The sequence below is a fragment of the Manacus vitellinus genome, unplaced genomic scaffold (assembly GCF_001715985.3).
Source record: "Manacus vitellinus isolate BGI_N305 unplaced genomic scaffold, ASM171598v3 scaffold_0_pilon, whole genome shotgun sequence".
Taxonomy (NCBI): Eukaryota; Metazoa; Chordata; class Aves; order Passeriformes; family Pipridae; genus Manacus; species Manacus vitellinus.
Window position 1 is genome coordinate 46,983,562 of NW_021938789.1, and position 18,017 is coordinate 47,001,578.

The 18,017-nt window shown below is 37.8% G+C and overlaps 1 protein-coding gene across 4 annotated transcripts in view; it reads right to left on the reverse strand.

The window, feature by feature from the left end:
* Nucleotides 1-16,511: 16,511 nt before the first annotated feature.
* PDLIM5 (PDZ and LIM domain 5) overlaps nucleotides 16,512-18,017 on the reverse strand; it is an 80,634-nt gene continuing 79,128 nt past the window's right edge. For all 4 annotated transcript variants that reach the window (XM_018072880.2, XM_018072873.2, XM_018072890.1 and 1 more), the window contains one exon: nucleotides 16,512-17,523. In XM_018072880.2, the coding sequence (XP_017928369.1) occupies nucleotides 17,430-17,523 (94 nt within the window). In that variant the 3' untranslated portion in view covers nucleotides 16,512-17,429. The remainder of the gene's footprint in view (nucleotides 17,524-18,017) is intronic.

Consider the following 18,017-nt stretch of genomic DNA (forward strand, 5'->3'; position numbering starts at 1 on the left):
GTCCACAAGGTTGATTGTAATGCTGATTGGAAACTCACTATTGCTATTTTTCTGGTTTATTTCTAAGGCTTGTGAATGATGTGGTATGCTAGTTCATAGTATATTCTGAGTTGGAAGGGATCCACAAGGATCATTGAGTCCATCTCTTAAGTGAATGGCCCATATACGGATCTCCTGAAGCAACAGATTATTGGAGACACTTCATTTAGAAATTCAGTGAAATCCTAATGACCCCAAACTAAAAGACAACTATAAACCCAGGTATAAACTACCTGTGATTTTTTTTATCACCTCTGGCAGCTTATGTGCCAGGAGCATATTTTGACAAAAAGCTTCTCAAGGGAAAATCTTGAAGCCATTATTCTGACAGAGAGGATCATGCTGGCCTCAGGGCAAAACTTCTGATAGGTCTTGGACATCCTTTGTACCCTGTGTCTGGTTCTTTCAAGCAAGAGTTGAATAAACTCAGGCCGCCACCATATTTCTTGAATTACAGCCTCCAATCACAGTTGCCTGAGAGTGCACATGCAGTGTTCTCTGTAGAAAGATATATCCATCTTTGTCTTCCTTTCAAAGACATGCTGCTCCTTCAGCAGAGTCTCCCTCATGAGAGGTTCAACCTTTGAAATGCTCAACTTCAGATTCATGCTGCAAAATTAATTCCTCAACATTTTACTTTATGTTCTTCTACACTAAGAAACACTCAAATTCCAATTATTTTTATCCATCTTTATAAATATAGCGATGGATCTTTTCAGAAGCACACTTACCTTCTACAAAGTGGCTGTACAATACCCACAATTAGCTCCACTAATATTTTGTAACTCACTAGGATATTGTAAAATGATGACCCAAGTTTCACTATCTAGAAACTACATGATTTGAAGAGACAAAAATATGCACTGAAATTCAAGGACATTAACAGGTTATGGAAGAGAGCTCCCATCTGCTTTTCAGTGCCATTACTAGGAAACCGAGGGAAAAATGACAAACCTTATGTATTTACCAAGTTCCATGTGAGTACTTTCTCAGACTTTCCAGCTGACACTCATTGGTCAGGCTCAGGTCAAGAACATTTTGATATCAGAACACTTGTACTATTATTAATGACACACCTACCTTCTGTCTCTAGTATTAACATTTTAACTCTGTTTCATAACTCTGAACAACTCCTTCTCCAGTTGATGAATACTTACAGCAAATGTGAAAGTTTTCCATGATGAAAACTAATGCAACCAAGAGTCACATCCCTGCAAGATGGGAATGCTCTGCTGTCAAGCTTTGGGCAAGGAGTTTTAGCAGTGCAAGAATGAAGGAATGGTGAAACATGAGTCTGATAGACTCAGTCTTGCATCCTGAAAACCTATGAGAAGTCTGATTAACAAGCTATAGGAAGATTAGTCAAAATAATTCTGGAAGTGAGTTGCAAGGGAAACAGATTGCAAAAACAGTCCCAGAAAGATTCATGGCAAAGAAGCAAGCCAAAGATACCTCTCTATCTTTTACATATGCTAGCTTGCACATAACAGACACTGTTGTTCCATGGAGAACAATTCCTATCACACAGTGCAGCCTTTTTCTATCAGAGTGAGTACATATATGGAAAACACAACTTTCTGGGGAGCCAGTCTGAAGCCTGGGGACACACACAGGGTTCCAGTGCCAGTGCAAACTTTATCCTGAGTTCACAAAAGGCTCCCTAGACTTACTCTCTCCTGATCAACAAAAACATTGTGGAAACTGGCAAAAAAGGAAAAACTCTAGAAAAAGTAATAATTCCTCCTCCTGTGTGGGAGGACGTGGGTCGAGATCACCCATGAAATAAGCACCAGTTTTTCAGAGACCAGGTTGAACACATTTCAGAATATTTTAAGAAATTTGCACTGGAAAATCCTTCTGAATGTCTTTAGAGGTTTTGATGCTCTGCCTCTCCATCCCCCCACTCTTTTTTTCTTGAAAAAGAGAAAAAAGGAAAGAGAAAAAAAAAAACAGAAAAGAAAAACTCATGATCTGTGGCTATAGATGCCTAAACCTACCTCCATCCTTCTATTGAAACTCCTATATAATGCCACCCAGAATTTCTTCAACAAACTTTAGAAAAGCTAACTCAAGCTTCTCTCCCAAGCAGGTTCAAGAGAAAAACAAAACCAAGACAAACACAATCAAAAAAAAGGGGAAAAAAATGGTTTCTGGTACAACCAAGTACAGTATGATAGCCTTGATTCTGCTTTATGTCTTCTAAAGCCAAAATGGTTTAACAAAAATAAGACTTCCCTTGCACTACATATTGCTGCCTGATGGTTCTCTGTTAACCCCAAGCAGACAACGAGCATACTCCAGAAACCTAAACAAATGACTTACAAATTATATACACAATGTTTTGCATAGCACTAAAGAGGGAAAAAATAAAAAAGGACTTTTTTAATACAAACTTTTTAAAAACATTTGTATTAATGAAACTTTGCACCTTCAAAGTAAGGAAAGGATGACTTGTCTGCCATAAAAACCCTGTAAGTAAACTGTTGCACAAATGTTCCTCCAAAGCTTTGCAGCACAATATTTAAGCTTTGCTGCTTAAGTCATACAAATCACATGATGTATTTTGTCCAGTATTAAAATACATGATAGTTGTGCCTATATACAGGATACCAGAAAAAGGTAGGTATGAGAATTATGACAAAACTCTATGAACAGGGGAAATACATATGCCTTTTTTGCAAGGGTTTTCTGGTGTAACAATAGAGAAATAGAAGATGACAAACACTGGTGCTGACCAGTGTTCCCACCCCTACAAATCCACGGTCTCAGTCAGAATTTCCTTTTCATGCTAACCTAGCACTGCTCCAGTAACATGCAAGAAAGAAGAAACGCAAAATAGAGAAACAAAGAGCAGAGAAATTCATCTGGGTGGAGGTTACTTCCATATCAAGTTACAGGGAGGGAGTATGTAACCCTTCTGTAAGCAGTGCTCTAACAGAAACAACTCAAAGTGTCTTTGAGAATAAGTTTCTCTCAGTTAACACCAATGCTCATCTCACAAGGCCAAACTGTCCTTTTTCTAAACTAATTGTATGTGACATAGTATCAGGAAGATAAACCAAAAGTCATGTCAAAAACAAAAGACATGTCAACACTCATTCTTGCTGGTGTTTCCCAAAATTTCACAGTGCTTCTGCCTTGCAATTATTTTTAAGGTAATAAAATAAGAGCTCCAATTCTTAGACATGAAAGATATTACATACATCATTTCCTTTCCTGCATATGTGTTGTTTGTTAAAAACCACAAAAGCTCCATAAACTTAAGGTTATCTCTGTTGCCATCAGGATGAAACACTTAGCTTAGTGAAAGATTTCATGGTTGTTATAAATCCAAAAAAGGCCATTACTGAGGAGTCTGGTGGGGAAGAAAACGTGTGGATGTTCAGCACAATTTCAGGCCAGTTACTAAGTCAGAAAAAGGTCAAGTTCTCTGGCAGCTACCCAGTACAGAGCAGTTTAAGATAGACAGCTTTTTGGAGCAGATGGTGAAGTGAAAGTGATAAAAGAGAGATATTTCTGGAGCACCCTTACTGCAGAACAAAATCAACACACAGTTTTTGTTATAGCTATAATCTTCTTCAGTTTTTCCACAGAGATAATGCAAAGAAGTCCAAGCTACCTTGGTAAAATAGATTCATTACCTTTTCATGGAAGTTGTACAAGATAGAGCCAAAAAACACAAACTCCAAAGCAGTTTATTTACTTGGCTTTCTTGGTTAAGCCAACTTTTTCTTTGAACAAGACAGTCTACTATATACTGTCATATACTCATCTACTGATGAGTATACGGGACATTAGATTTCAGCTCTCCTTCTTTATCAACTGTTTAATTGTGGGAAGAAGTGAGCTGCCATTTAAAATAACATTTCACATGACATTTGTGTACATATGTAATTAGGTGGATTGTAATGCAAAGACATTTTAATACCTAGTTTCTCACACTTAACGGGTATATTTCTCTCAAATCCATTATTTTTTTCTGACATAATTGATTAGTGTTGCTTGATCTTTGTTGAAATTCAATGAGAAATTCACTGACACTACATTTATCTTCTTTTATGTCCTTTTCATTCATGTTTCTCAAGCCATACAATAAAGGCCGTCCTCCTTTATTTACTAGGACGAGACAGCACAAAGCGTCATTTCTTTGGCTCCATCTACTGGTCATCTCTTCTTCCTTACCGGTGCTGGCAGCTTGGGACTAAGGACGAGAATATGGAAACCAGAAATAACTACCCTCATATGTTGTATGACATCTCCAGATCAACACCAGCTATTTTGGGAAAAATCCTTTTAAGAAAATGCAGTTTATGCATAACATTCTCTGGACTAACCATACTGCTACATCACATTTCCCAAATTTCAGGTCATAACTTATTTGGGGTGTCCCTAACAGCCTGAAAATTATATCCTTCCTTTATGACATTATGAACCAGGGTAACCTGGCTATTGCAATGGCTTAAGAGAAAATTCATTTTTCACACATTTAAAAATTACCTTTAAAATCCCCTAATAATCCATGTTTGTTTATTTCAAGCAATTCAGCCTGGATCCAATACTGATATGGTCTTTTAAGAAGGTTTATATGGTCTTATATGGTACTCCCAGTATACCTTCTGGCTCCCTGGCACATCTCTCTCCAGCTCCGTCAGTTGGAAGAGCAAAACAGATTAAAACCCTCCAAAACTAGACTTTAACTATGGAAGAAGGAATGAAGTTCTCCACTGTTTCCTGCCTTTCCCAACAGACAGTCCCATTTACTTGTAAGTGACAGCAACCAAATGGAGCCACTTTGGGAATCTCAGCTTTCTAGCAGGAGTGAGTGAGTGCATCTCCAAAGAAAAATCTTCAAAACAAGGACAATTTCTCCCCATATGGTGAGCAAATGATGGATAAACACAGAGAAGAAAGTTTCCATTCATGTAACAATCTGCCTTTACTTGCAGCTTATGCCATAAACAACACACATTAGTGAGTGAAGGAAGAAAAAAAAGGGAAGTCAGAGAATTCATTTTCACCACCAATATTAGCTCTACTAAAGTATCACCAAATAAACATTACAGCTAAAGAACAAAGTCTTGCTGGCAGCACGGCCTGGGTTTCACCTGTAGTGCACAAACAGGTATCAGAACTCCTGGAGAGGTTTTCTCTTTGAATGAGTACATAAAAAGGTTTTCTAGTAGGTATCATTCAGTGGCAAAAGTAAAATTAGTGTTCAAAGTTGTGATATATCACTACAATTCTGTTAATATTCCTTTTTGTTCTTTCTGAAGTAGATATACTACAACATTAGAAATTTTGATACAACTTAAGACTGTTTGTGCCTAATAAACTTCTATTTCCCCTCCCCAAGGTTAGGGATACTTTAGCCTTTCCTAGTGACTGAGGTCACCTCGGAATCCATAAGCAGGAGGAAAGAACTAATTCTTGTTACTCAGAAGAAGATTCTACATCAAGTGGATCTCAGCTCTACTTATAATTGGACCTTATCTCTAGAAGAGTCTAACTCTAGTGAAAATGCAAATAAAACCCCACAAATTATTTCTTCCTTAGCACAATTTAATACATACTGCCCTGTAAAATAACCAAATAGACTTCTGCCTTTGCAGCTTCCCACTTAAGCAAGAGTTAATGTAGCTGCGGTCAGGAAATGAGAACAAACAGTCCTGTGCACTGAACAGAATCAGCTCTGGAACAAAGGCCCTAGACAGCAAATAATTTTTAAAATAGTGATTTGCTGGACTGCATACCAGTTGTTTGATTTTATTCATTACAAGTGAGTTTTGAAAAATAGCAGCTCTTTGTTCCTGGAGCACCCTTGCAGCCCAACACGCCGCTTACTCACTCAAGGAAATGTTGCAAATAATTCACCCGGATAGATGTTTTAAGCCAGAATATCTTGTTTCTTCTCCAGCTGGCTATTTGGAGCAATGGTGCCTCCCTTGGAGGTTCACAACACAACACAAACAGCACCATGCATATTAGAAGGGCACTAGATGATGGTGAGGAAACCTTCACTTACTACGGTGGACTTGCACAAAAACCATCAGCAGGACCAGGGTGGAGCTTAGTTCTGCAAAGGGGTGAAATCAGTAGGATTTGGGGTTGGTGACCTCATGTCAAAGACCAGAATAGGCACACTGCTTCAAGTGTGCAGACAACAGAAACATGCTTTGAAAGAGAAGCTGGTTTCTTGTGAGTCATAAGTGCCAACCGTGCACCACACTTGGACAATACCTCTTGCTCTTTGGCAACTCCAGAGCACTTAGGGACTTCCTGGAGGGTCCAATAGCCTGCAGGGGAGGCTTAGCGACAGGTGTGGTGAGCAGGGCATCCAAGAGCGAGTGGTAGACACCAGGTTCGGAGAGTCTAGCAAGTGTTTAAAAAGACCCCATAAACAAGCTAGGTGACCACACAAAGTTCGAGTTGGCTGGGACCATTGGGAACCCCAAAACCCTTAAGAAAAGCCAAGGATAAATGATGTAGGAATTATGCCTAAACAACAAGTCCACAAAGTGGATGTTGTACACTTCAGGGGATGCACAAGACAACCCACATGAGTGTGAGAAGAATTTACTTTTTTTTTTTACCATCGATAAAGTAAAATAAAAAGTAATTGGGAAATAGTGTTTATTTGATCTTTTTCTTATCTTTTTTAATTTTCTGGTTTTGTGTTTGCTTTATAATGTACATAATTTATTAGTACATTAGGATATCTATGTAATTTAAAACATAAATGTACACATTATTGCACAATCAAAAATATTTCACTGATATGAATGGATGATTGAAAAACTTGTCAAAATTTTTACTCTTAAGCAAGCCTTTATAAAAAGCAATACAGTAAAGTCTTAGATGGAACTCAGAAAGTTATTTTCAAACATTGAAAAGTTCCTCGACAATACAGATTATTCTTTGTCACCCATGCAACACAAATGTTATTTACAGTTAATTTACTAACTGAACTGTAAAACAGGTGTCATGAGGAATAGAATGGTAGAATTACTCACCAAGGCTCAGAGTGACAGTCTGGAGGTGAGCTAAAAACAGGGCATGGGAGCCTTGGACATATTCTAATGACTTGCCTACCACACTAGTGTGAAAGAGCTGATTTCACAACCTTGCCAGGGACCAGTTATTCTTGTGTGAACTTGAACTTTCTTAAGCCAAGCTAAAAAACATTCCTTTTAAAGTTTATGTCTACCTGGCCCGGACAGCAAGAGCAGCAGACACAGTAGCAGCAGCCACGCTCTTAATTTTTGATCTCTGCTTGAAAGGAGAAAGAACTGAGAGAGGAGTGGGTCCAAGGATCGGCAGACTTCTCGAGGGATTTTCCTGCAGTACTTTTGTAGCACAGATGCTTTAAGCCAACAAAGGAGAAAACAGAGAAAGCAGGAAGATTGACAGAGACACAGTACAATATCAGACCACATTAATCACTGGAAAGTTACGTGATTGTAGGTTTCCAGCTCACAGAGATGTGAGGCAATGTTATTAGCCACTTGAATACCAACATAGAAAACAGCAATTTTGATTTCAACCACAAATAAAACCTTCCCTCCACCACATGAGCATTTAGCATCTGTCAGCCTTCAAATTCCACATCCTAGACCCCGCCTTGCAACCCTGGGTCATTCCCACTGAACCAGGCCCCAGAACACTTCATGTGGATCCACATGAGTCTCCCTGGTGTGGACAGAATGAGCCTTGAAGATAATTTATCTTCTCCTCTTTTTTCATAATAAACAGTAAACATAGAAAACTTCGGAATATTTGCTGATATAGCTTCATCAGATCCATTTTTAGCCACCTTTATCAAATTCAGCATGCCACTCACCCCCTTTTCATTTTCCCTACTTATTATATGGGTGGAAATGAATGTAAACAGACAAAAAAATCTGAAAAAACTAGACTGGCACTAGACTGGTTTCAAGGTAAGTTCTACACTAGTGAATCTGTAACTCAGGTTTTTATTTTAAAATTTCAAGATTATCCACTGAATTGCTGTATATTTTTTAAAATAACTACAGAAATCAACGGAACACTCTGAACACTTACATAACTATATATCACTTTTCAGATTTAAATGCAAAACCAGTGCCTGAATACCTTGCTTACACCTAGTGTCTTCTGTAGATATACCTTAAAAGATTTACCTTGTATGACTTATAGATGATTTAGATTGAAAGCTTGAGATTTTATTGAAAGAATTTGCTTCGCAAGTAGGCAGAGATGCTTCATGCCTGCCCAAAAGCAGCAAGAGAAGAAAAGTTGTTAATCAAACACTTATTACACCCCTGGCAATGCTAACTAAAGCTCAGGTGGAATTAATTTAAGGATTTTTTTAAACACCCTCCTTATCCATAAAAAAACAACAAAAAACCCCCACTCAACACCCTCCCCCCAAACACAAAACAAAACAAGACCCCAAAAACCAGATATGATTTAATATCCTGTAGTGTTCATTATGGAGGGAAGCACTTTCTTTCACTACTGGTATGTCCCATCACTGCACAAGTTGATGCCTGTGTTCTCTTCCAAAAACTTCAGGCTATTTGACAGTTTAAAAACACACACTCTGTAGCAAATATGACTAACCTTTGAAAGTCTGGTGAATAAGATGTGGAATATCAAAGCACCATGCATTATGCACACTGTGCCTTACCCCAAAACCTTCTTCCACACTTGGACACTATATATTCTCCTCATATCACCAACTTTTGCCAACGCAGTCCTTCTACCCGTGACTGCTTTTCCTCCTCCATCAAAGGTCTGCTTTAATTTTTAAATTATTTTTCTAACTTTTGCCTAAAAGCTACTTGAATTTCTAATTATTATGTAAATCGTCAGCAGGTCAGGAAACACCTGTAAGCTGCTCCATCATTACAGCATCATCATCAAAAAAATCAGATGAAACTGTATGACTTTAACTAAAAGAAGAGAGATTTAAATTAGATATTAGGAAGCAATCCTTGTGAGGATGGTGAGGCACTGGAACAGGTTGCCCAGAGAAGCTGTGGACGCCCCACCCTGGAAATGTTCAAGGTCAGGTTGGATGGGAATCTGAGCAACATGGTCCAGTGGAAAGTGTCCCTGCCCACAGCACGAGGTGCTGGAACCAGATGATCTTTACAGTCCCTTCAAACCAAACTATTCTGTGCTTCACTGTATGTACAATTACAGTTTCTGATCGTGCCTTCCTAACACAGGTGGGCTCGGATGTACCTGGCTAGAGCAGGAGGCAGCCCGAGGACCGTTTCCACACATGGGGCTGCAGAAGGCGGCCACCCCACTGGGTCAGCAGGCAGGGGGAACTCAGCAGTCTGCGTGGCCACAGCACACTTCATGGGGAGATGAGGTGCTTCATCAGCTGGCAAAAAGCTTGCTGCGCCTGGAGCAGGCAACTCCACAGCTATTTTCCTGGTTGATGTTAATTTCACAAGTAGTTATAGTGAGATGAAATATGGAGAAGAAATCTCTCATTTGATTAAAAATACAAAACAGCAATTGACAACTCTTTCTACCTGGTGTTTTGCATCTTTTGTAAGAAGAATAAGTGAGTAGCAGGTGAAGGCTTTTTTTCCTTCTTTCCTGCGAAGCAAATGCTCATTCCCTAGGAATCAGACAAAACTAATTTTTGGGGCATTTTCACAGCTGAAGTTTGAGCACTTGTTTAACCACAAAACCAAACTATTTGGGTAGTTTAAAGTACTTACTCAAAAGACAGCAAACTTGAACAACAGCAAGTTGTATATTAGAAACTCTACCTAGTGTAAGTAGATGACACTTTAGGCATTGTGGCTACTTGGCTGCTGGTATTTAAAATCTGAAAAATTGAATGGAGATGAGGTGTACACTTGGGTAAGACTTCCAAAAGGTTCTCAAACAAAAGTTCTATGAAATAAAAGGAAGCAAAAGGACAAGCAGCATTCTCAAGAAAGTAATATTTCTCCCCATATTTTACTTCCTCTTGCTTGTCATCAAACCAAAACAACCATTAAAGACCTGACAGTTTTAGTTTGGTCACCCTTAGACTTCCTCTTCTCCCCAGCCTGATGCTAATTTGCCAATTAAATGAGCAACTTCTGTCTTTGCAAACTCCCTTTTCCATGATGACTACAACTGACGGAAGTTGTTTAGGAAAACTGATGCAGATGTGTCAAACCTGTCAAAAAGGAGACCTGTCTGAGTTGAAGAGACTACAACAGCAGTTAACAATTCACGACAAAACAGGTGTATGCACAGATTCTACCCTTTCCTGGAGTTGACCTCAAGCTCTCCAAAACTTCACACAGCATCAATATGAAATTTTGCAAGTCATAAAAAGGGTCTTGAAGAAGATGAGGACAAGGGTGATAAGTAACACATGGTATATCCTCCAAAGGGAGAACAAGTTGACTCCAAGTCTTATTGAATACAAACTCGTTGTGTTTCCATTTTTCACTTGATTTGGCAGTAGCTAGAAAAGGACTAAGAAATTACTCTTGGAGATTTCTGCAGAGAATATTCTTGGCTGTCCACTTGTCAGAAAGTACACAACAAAAATCAAGATCAGTACCTACTATCTAGTACTACGTCTTTGTATTTATATCAGGCATAATTGCATTAAAAGAAAATATGAAACTAATTCTGTATGACTGTAAAAAGCATGTATATAAAAAAGCAATCTAAAGACCTGCTAGCATTGCATCTGCTTTACATTAGCTATGTGTTTTCTCAGGAAGTGCCAGATTCTGTGGTTTACATGGTCTAAGGTTGCCAGGATTACCTTTTAAGATGACTTTTTGCAGTTTTCTGGAAAGGCTGTAATTGCTCTTAAATATTTTACTGCTAAACTTAGAGGAGGACACTGTATATATGAAATAGACTAATAATACACTACAAATTATAGTAGTTGGCTATATTGCCATCCTACTAGTTAAGGCTTTTAATAAAGAACTAAAACTACAATAAAAAAGCATTATGAGGTCTGCCTTATAAGCAGTAAACCTAACTTTAATCCAGTAATCAAATCCAGATCCTTCATACATTTCACAGCAAGCTTTCTCCTTCTTAGTGGTTTAGTAGTGGGTGGTACAAATCACAGAGCTTCAGCCAAGGAAAGATGGAGCCCATTAGGAAAATAAGGACCTATGCCAGCCACTGACAACAAATGCAAGGCTTCAGTGGCAAGAGAAAGTCTACTGACCCGAGTGCCTGACATGGCACTCACCAGTTGCTCCATACAGATTTCCAATAGCTGCCATTTTGTAAAAAAGGGGGTTTGGAGATCAGATTTGATGTATTTCCCACCCAAAAGAGTGTTATAAAAGCAGCGACATCAGCTCAGTAACAAAACACTAACATCGAATATAGTTGCTTGTTTCATTTCAGGAGAGAATCAAGACTACACAGCTTTATCAAATAATTTATGTTCTCCTTCCCACACTCAATGCTAAACCTTTCCTCTACAGCTCTGCAGAAGCTGCTCAAATTTCTGCCCTTCTTGAGCAGAAAATTCTTATAATCTACTTTTTTGACTATTTGTATAAATACTTTGGCTCTTGTCCTGAACCACCATGAACATATCTGTCCTTTCTGATTTCTCATTTTGAAGCTGCTCTCTGGTTAGGTTAATTTTGCCAAGTAATAAATTTAGAGCCACAGGTCTTGAGTGAGAGAAGTTTTAAATTTCCTTTTCCTGGACTCAGATGCAGAGCTAGGACTTAGAAAAGACTCCTTGGTGCTCAGAACACTATAGTTGTTGTGGTATCTGCAAGGCATCCCTGCAGCTCAGTAGAATCATAGAATGATCTGGGTTGGAAGGGATCTTAAAGATCATCTAATTCCAACCTCCTTGTTGTTGGCAGAGACATCTTTCACTAAACCAGGTTGATCAGAGCTGCATCCAATCTGGTCTTGAATACTTTCAGCAATGGCACAAGTGGATGTAATCACACTAGAGTTTCATTGGTAGGCACGAAAATCAATTATTGAAGCAGTAATTTTTCCCCTGCCCTTTTCATCCCAGGTTTCCTGCTAAAATAAAAATCCTCACCAGGAGTATTGCCATACATCTTCTGCATGTATTTTTCATCTTTGGTGATTTGAGAGAACGTGTTGCTGAAACATCACAACCAAATCTTCTTTACTGTATTGGTTCAAACCAAAGGTTACCATGAAGGTACCCACACCACCATCACCCACTATCCCTTCCTGCCCACTGTCATGTTAGCTCATGGAGGTACCTGCTTCTCCCAGACAACAAAAAAGTCTTCAAAAGATGACCAAACAGACTTTTATTTTGATGTCAGGTTTCTCCTCACCTCTCAGCTAATTGAGACTACTGCTTTAAAGGTGAGACTGTCAATTCCAAATCTTAGTATTAGTTTTCTAGTTGCAGAAAGCCCACACAGGTGTAGGCAATAGTATATTCTTGTATGCTTTACAAAAGCATGAGTTTCTGTCTAGGGGCCTGGCAGGACCAGGCATTGTTAATTTAATTCTCATTTTTAAAGGAACAGCTTTGTTTCAGTTTATAACTTTGTTCTTGTGCATGTTTAATGAACACTAGCTATCTGAAACTAAAAACCACTCCTGCACAATGAAACACAAACCACCAGAAAATGTTATTGACTTTCAATAAGAGCATCATAACGCTCCAAATTACTGTCACTGTCTAGTATTCATAGATGACCTCCAAACCACCACCAATCTTGCCAAGGTAAGCATCAGTAAAGCTATCCAAGGCCAGTGACAGGAAATTTTACAAGTAATCCTGTAGTTTCTTTGATTGCATCATAGCACATCACAGTGTTATGAAATTAATAATCCACATTTTTCTATTTTTAAATTCATATTCACTTCTAAGTTGTTCAGACCACTGAAAAGCTACTCCATCCAAGTGATAGGGTGGGTACCCCCAACAATGTACACACACTAAATATTGTGTCTTACTGTAACTGGTAACCATGAGACTGTTCATGAATTTCCTCAGCTTCATTTAATTTTTCTTCTTCCCCCTCCTACTATTTCCAGGAAAATCCCTAGTCACAGCAGATTAATGAAGTTTATTTTAAGTGAATGACAAACAACTGTCTCTCCTCCAAGAGAGACAAATCCAGACTAGAACATATAGATAGACTGTTAACTGAATCACCCCCCCCCCCCCCCCCAGTGAATAATTTACCTCCCAGGAGCTGCTGTGGCAATATGTTCAGAAAGTCTGGGAGAGGGGACACTGCCAGGGCAGGAATCTGCTATTGGCAAAAGAGCAGCTGCAGGTTCTGGTTTAGTACTGTTTTCACTCCAGTCAGACAAATAAAACCAAGTGAAGACACACAGAAAAAGAGATTTTTTAATCCACATTAAAATAGTACGCAGAACAGGAAACACTGTGCATGAAAGTGTTAGTATATTGGAAAAAAAGAAAAAAAAATCCAAACCAAAAAAAAACCCCAAAACCCAAAACCCAACCAACCAACCAAGCAAAAAACCCACCAGATTCCCCCCAAAACCACCAAAAAGACTGTGGAGTTTTCAGTAAAATACAATTAGGGGGATAAAATGATGCAAAATACACTTAGGAAGTATCATGCTTTCAGTGAAGGTTGAGTGTGTCCTGCTGCTTTTAAACTCAGAAAGCCAAGTAGTATTTTACAGCTTTATATGCTTTTTGCTACAACTTTTTTGGGGTGTTAGTTTTGTGAAGGTTAAACTATATGTTTCTCAATATTTTTCATATCCTTTCTTTTATTCAGTTGCGATAGGAAAAAAACCCAAATCTAGAAAATGTTGTCTTAAAGCTCTCTACCAGAAGAAAAGCACCTATCAGACATATCACTGTAATACACAAAAATAAAAGTAAACTACAACTTAGAGAGCAATCACAGCAACAAGTTTTGAACGGACTGAATTAGCCACAGGGGCAGGTATTGCCACCGTGGGGTTTTTTTCTTATATTAGCATGCAGAATCAATTATCTTAATCAAGTAGGGACCCTTAAGTGCTGAAAATTATTGAACACTTAGGAATGACCAGGGAGCAGACCTTGTAGGTGGTAAAAGCGTGGATGGAAATTCTGGTGTAGGTGGCATCTCCAAAGTCAGGGTAGCTATGGAGTTTTTATTCAAATTAATACAGGTATCCTGGGCTCCTGCTCCAGCAGGTAGATCTGCATGTATGCTTTACATATATTTATGACATAGGGGAGAAAAAAATAAATACATGATTTATGACAGGTTGTTTCAGGACTGACCAAGAGTAGGACAAATATTTTCCAGCTACTATGGATTAACTAAACTACAAATCTGGAAAATCCAGACACATCTTCACTCAGGACAATGAATTGGTTTAAAGCCAAAACTAAATCTATACCTGGTTGCTCAAAAGGAGATGGCTAAAAGTGAATATGTAAAACAAATTTGGAAATACGGTGCTGCAGAAATAGAACTAATTAGTTACTAAAACACGTAAATAAACTTTATACAAAGGTCAGACACTGCCTTTCTGTGTTTTAAGTAACTGCAATTTACACATTTCAGTGAGGGCTTTCTAATTCTATTTCTTGTCCTTCAGGCTTTTCTCTGAAAAATCTATTTTATCCACACAAAAATCCCTAGTAGTTTACAGTTTAAAAATAAACAATAATAAAAAACCACACAGAAAATCTCTCTTGGACAATGCCTGCCTGAAAAGCTGAATATTACTAAATTGGGATATTTTTCTGTAGATTACTGATGAAAGAGAAGTTTCAATTTCATTATCATATTCATACTGCTAGGAGATTTCTAAAATTTAAGCTTATTCATTTATATCAAAAACCATTCTGAATATTTTTTCAAAGATCAGATGTATGCTGGGAAACAGACATGAGCTAGGGCATGTTATTCACATGCAAATGAAAAAGTGGCCCATTGTTTTGGAAACAGTAACAAAAAGTCCAAAATTTAACACCAGTAACTGTTGTGCATGGGGATATCGGGTGAAGAAAAGACATCTTTAAAGCAGTAAATGAAATTAATTTCACCATTCATAAAACATTTTTGGAACTAGTGATTTTTTTTTTAATTATGAATTTATAGAAAACTAATAATTTTAGTAGCCTTTCTCAAACTACTCCTATATCTTCAAAAGACAGACTTTATCAGAGGTTTCTATTCTTTGGATTATTTAGAGAGGGTTTTTCTTCTATTTCTCCCTAAAGCAATTCACCTTTCGAGGGATAAGAGCTGGTGAGACAGATAAACATAATGGTAAGTTTAATAATGACATGAAAATATTCTCGTTACCTAGAGACATCCCCAAAACATAGAAATACTTGAAGGTCAAACCATTCTGCCTTTAAGAAGAAACCTTTACAGAGAGTTTAAGTGATTACCTTTCATAGTTTTCATTGCATTGATGTTCTCTACAACTCCCATCTGTCTTTCCATTCAAAAAGAAACTATAGAAACCCAGCAAAACAATTTTATACACTACTTCACATTCCTACTTTAATATGTGGTATTCTATCAAATGATTATATTGTGGTGTAAGTGCACTCAGTAACACACTTGGGTTTAGTAACACAGTACTCACTATCAAGTTATGTGATGCAGGGGAGGACAGAAATCAAACTGATGGGCACTTCTCATCAAAACAGTCTTTAGTGAAATTATTAAAGTGAATATTTTCTCCCACTGTCCCTAAGGAGTTAACCCAAAAGGTGTGTAAGATGTGGTATCCCTTGCTCCATCATTACCAGGGCAAATCTAGTTGTACTTTATGTTGTGCATTGTTAGGCATCCACATTGGTGACTGTTAGTGTTAGATAACTTGGCTATTACCTGAAGTCTCCATTTTCTGTTTGTCTTTTCCTAAAGATAAAATGACAAATACCATAAGCTACTGCTGTACTGCATAGCAGCATAAACCCTCTGAAAAGGAAACACAGGCTTAATATGCTTCCAAAGGTCTCTACTCCTTTCAAGTTCCCAAGCTGTGCAAGAAAAAAACAATCCCCTCAAGTCTGCAGAAGCATCTGTTCACACGACTAATTCCAACAGAAGACCGTGTAGGTCAGCTGCATAAACACCAAACCAAATGCAATGGTTCTCATTGAGCAATTATGAAAGACTGGGCTTTTATATGTGCTTTACAATTCACCTTTGAGATCTGAAACATTAGCCGGTTCAATAAATGCTGCAAAAGCCAAAAGAGAGTTTTATTTAGAAGAAGAATTACTCCTGTAGCCCCCCAAATAGGTCAATAATTTTATTGATTTCTGCAAATCTCGTGTTGATTTTGACAACACAAACACATACCCCATTTTTAACATGATCAGGAACTCTAATCCTGTGATAGTTTTATACAATTCAGATTATTTCTAGTATGCAGCAGGGATTTAATTGTTTCTCTTCCTATAACCTGTGAAGGTGCAATGAAATTTCAGCTCCATGCATGAGAAGACTATCCAAGGAGTCCAAGAGACTCAAAAGAAAAACAGACAGAGCTAAGATAAAAGCAACTTTTATTAAAATACTCTTCAAGCTTCAGAACGCATAAATTAATGAATGTGTAGCTACTATAATACATTATTTTACAGGAGAACCATAGGGCTGTGAAGTTTTTATAAACACAAGAAAGCCTATAAGCTTCACTCTATAATAAATAAATACTACTGTCTTATCTTGTGTTGAAGCTCTTACAGGTACACAGCAACATTCTGCTCAATTATTCTTTTTTTTAAGTTTTCCAAAACATGAATATATTACTAGTCTAAGCAGCAGAATCCTTATATTGAGCTTTCACTTCAATTCACAACATTGGAATATATTTTTTTAATTTATTTTTTCTTTGCTTAAAAGCAGTCTGTCTTCTTGCTGTACTTTGTAAAACATTTACAACCACTCTAAAATTGACCTGCTAGTCAAATCCAAAATAATTGTCGTGGTAAGTATGACAGCTTGAAATAAGTGCATACAGTTTCTCTTCATCTTCTTCCCCCAGCCCCAAAATCAAGGTAATACAATTTCTTATTCTTTTGTTCCAAATTTTCTGCTTTCTAACAGCCTACAGTAACTGAAACTCAGCAATGCAAATGACTCCTTTCAGGCAAAAAAAAAACCAAAAAAAACTGAAACAGCCATCTCCTCCCCCATGTTGGAAGATTCAGTCACCCAAGTTGTTCTGTTTTAAATATGTATTTTTTTGTCAACTAATGATTAGCACAAAAACATTTTCATCCCATTTTTTACACGCCAGTAGGAAAGTGTTAGAAAAGTATAGAAAAGGCTAGAATTTCTCTTGCAGAAAGGCTAGTGAAATAAGTTTTCTTTTTTCTCTCTTTTTTTCTTTTTTTTTTTGCAAAGCAGATGGAAAAGAAGAAAAGAAGGAAGTGTTTGTGTTTTGCTTTTGCAACTTGGGTAAGATCACTGGACATTAAGAACACGTGCTGAGACTTCATGGTGCCAGTCACGTAATTTTGTATATTTGGGGCTAATGACGTGGCTGTGAACCTTTTCCCTGTGGAAAGAAGTGATAGAAGAAAAATAAGAAAGAAAGAAAGATTGTCTCAAGCAGTTTCACAAGTGAGCATGCAAACTCCATGCACTATTCCTATCACTTTGTTTTCCTCTCTGTCAAAAAGTTGGATCCAGTGTTAGTCAAAGTCTCATCGACTTTAAGAACGATTAGATTTAGCCGCTGATTGGTGCTCATTTTGAATAACACTTATTCCAAAGCAAGGAGACAGGTGACCCTCATTTGCAGTCCAGAACGACAGTATTTTCCAGCTATGCCTTGCAATCTGATGAACACTCGCAAATCAAAAACGCCTGGTTAGACTCAGGAAAAGGAAAACACATCAACAAGCTGACCTCATACAGACAACCAAATCAGTCCAAGCTTACAGAAAATCTCTGCACAAACTCCTGCACAAACTTTACTACTGGACTGCACCAACAGATTTAAAAAGGTTTGTCTCTGGAGAAAAAGATCTTTTTACATGCTGAAGTAAA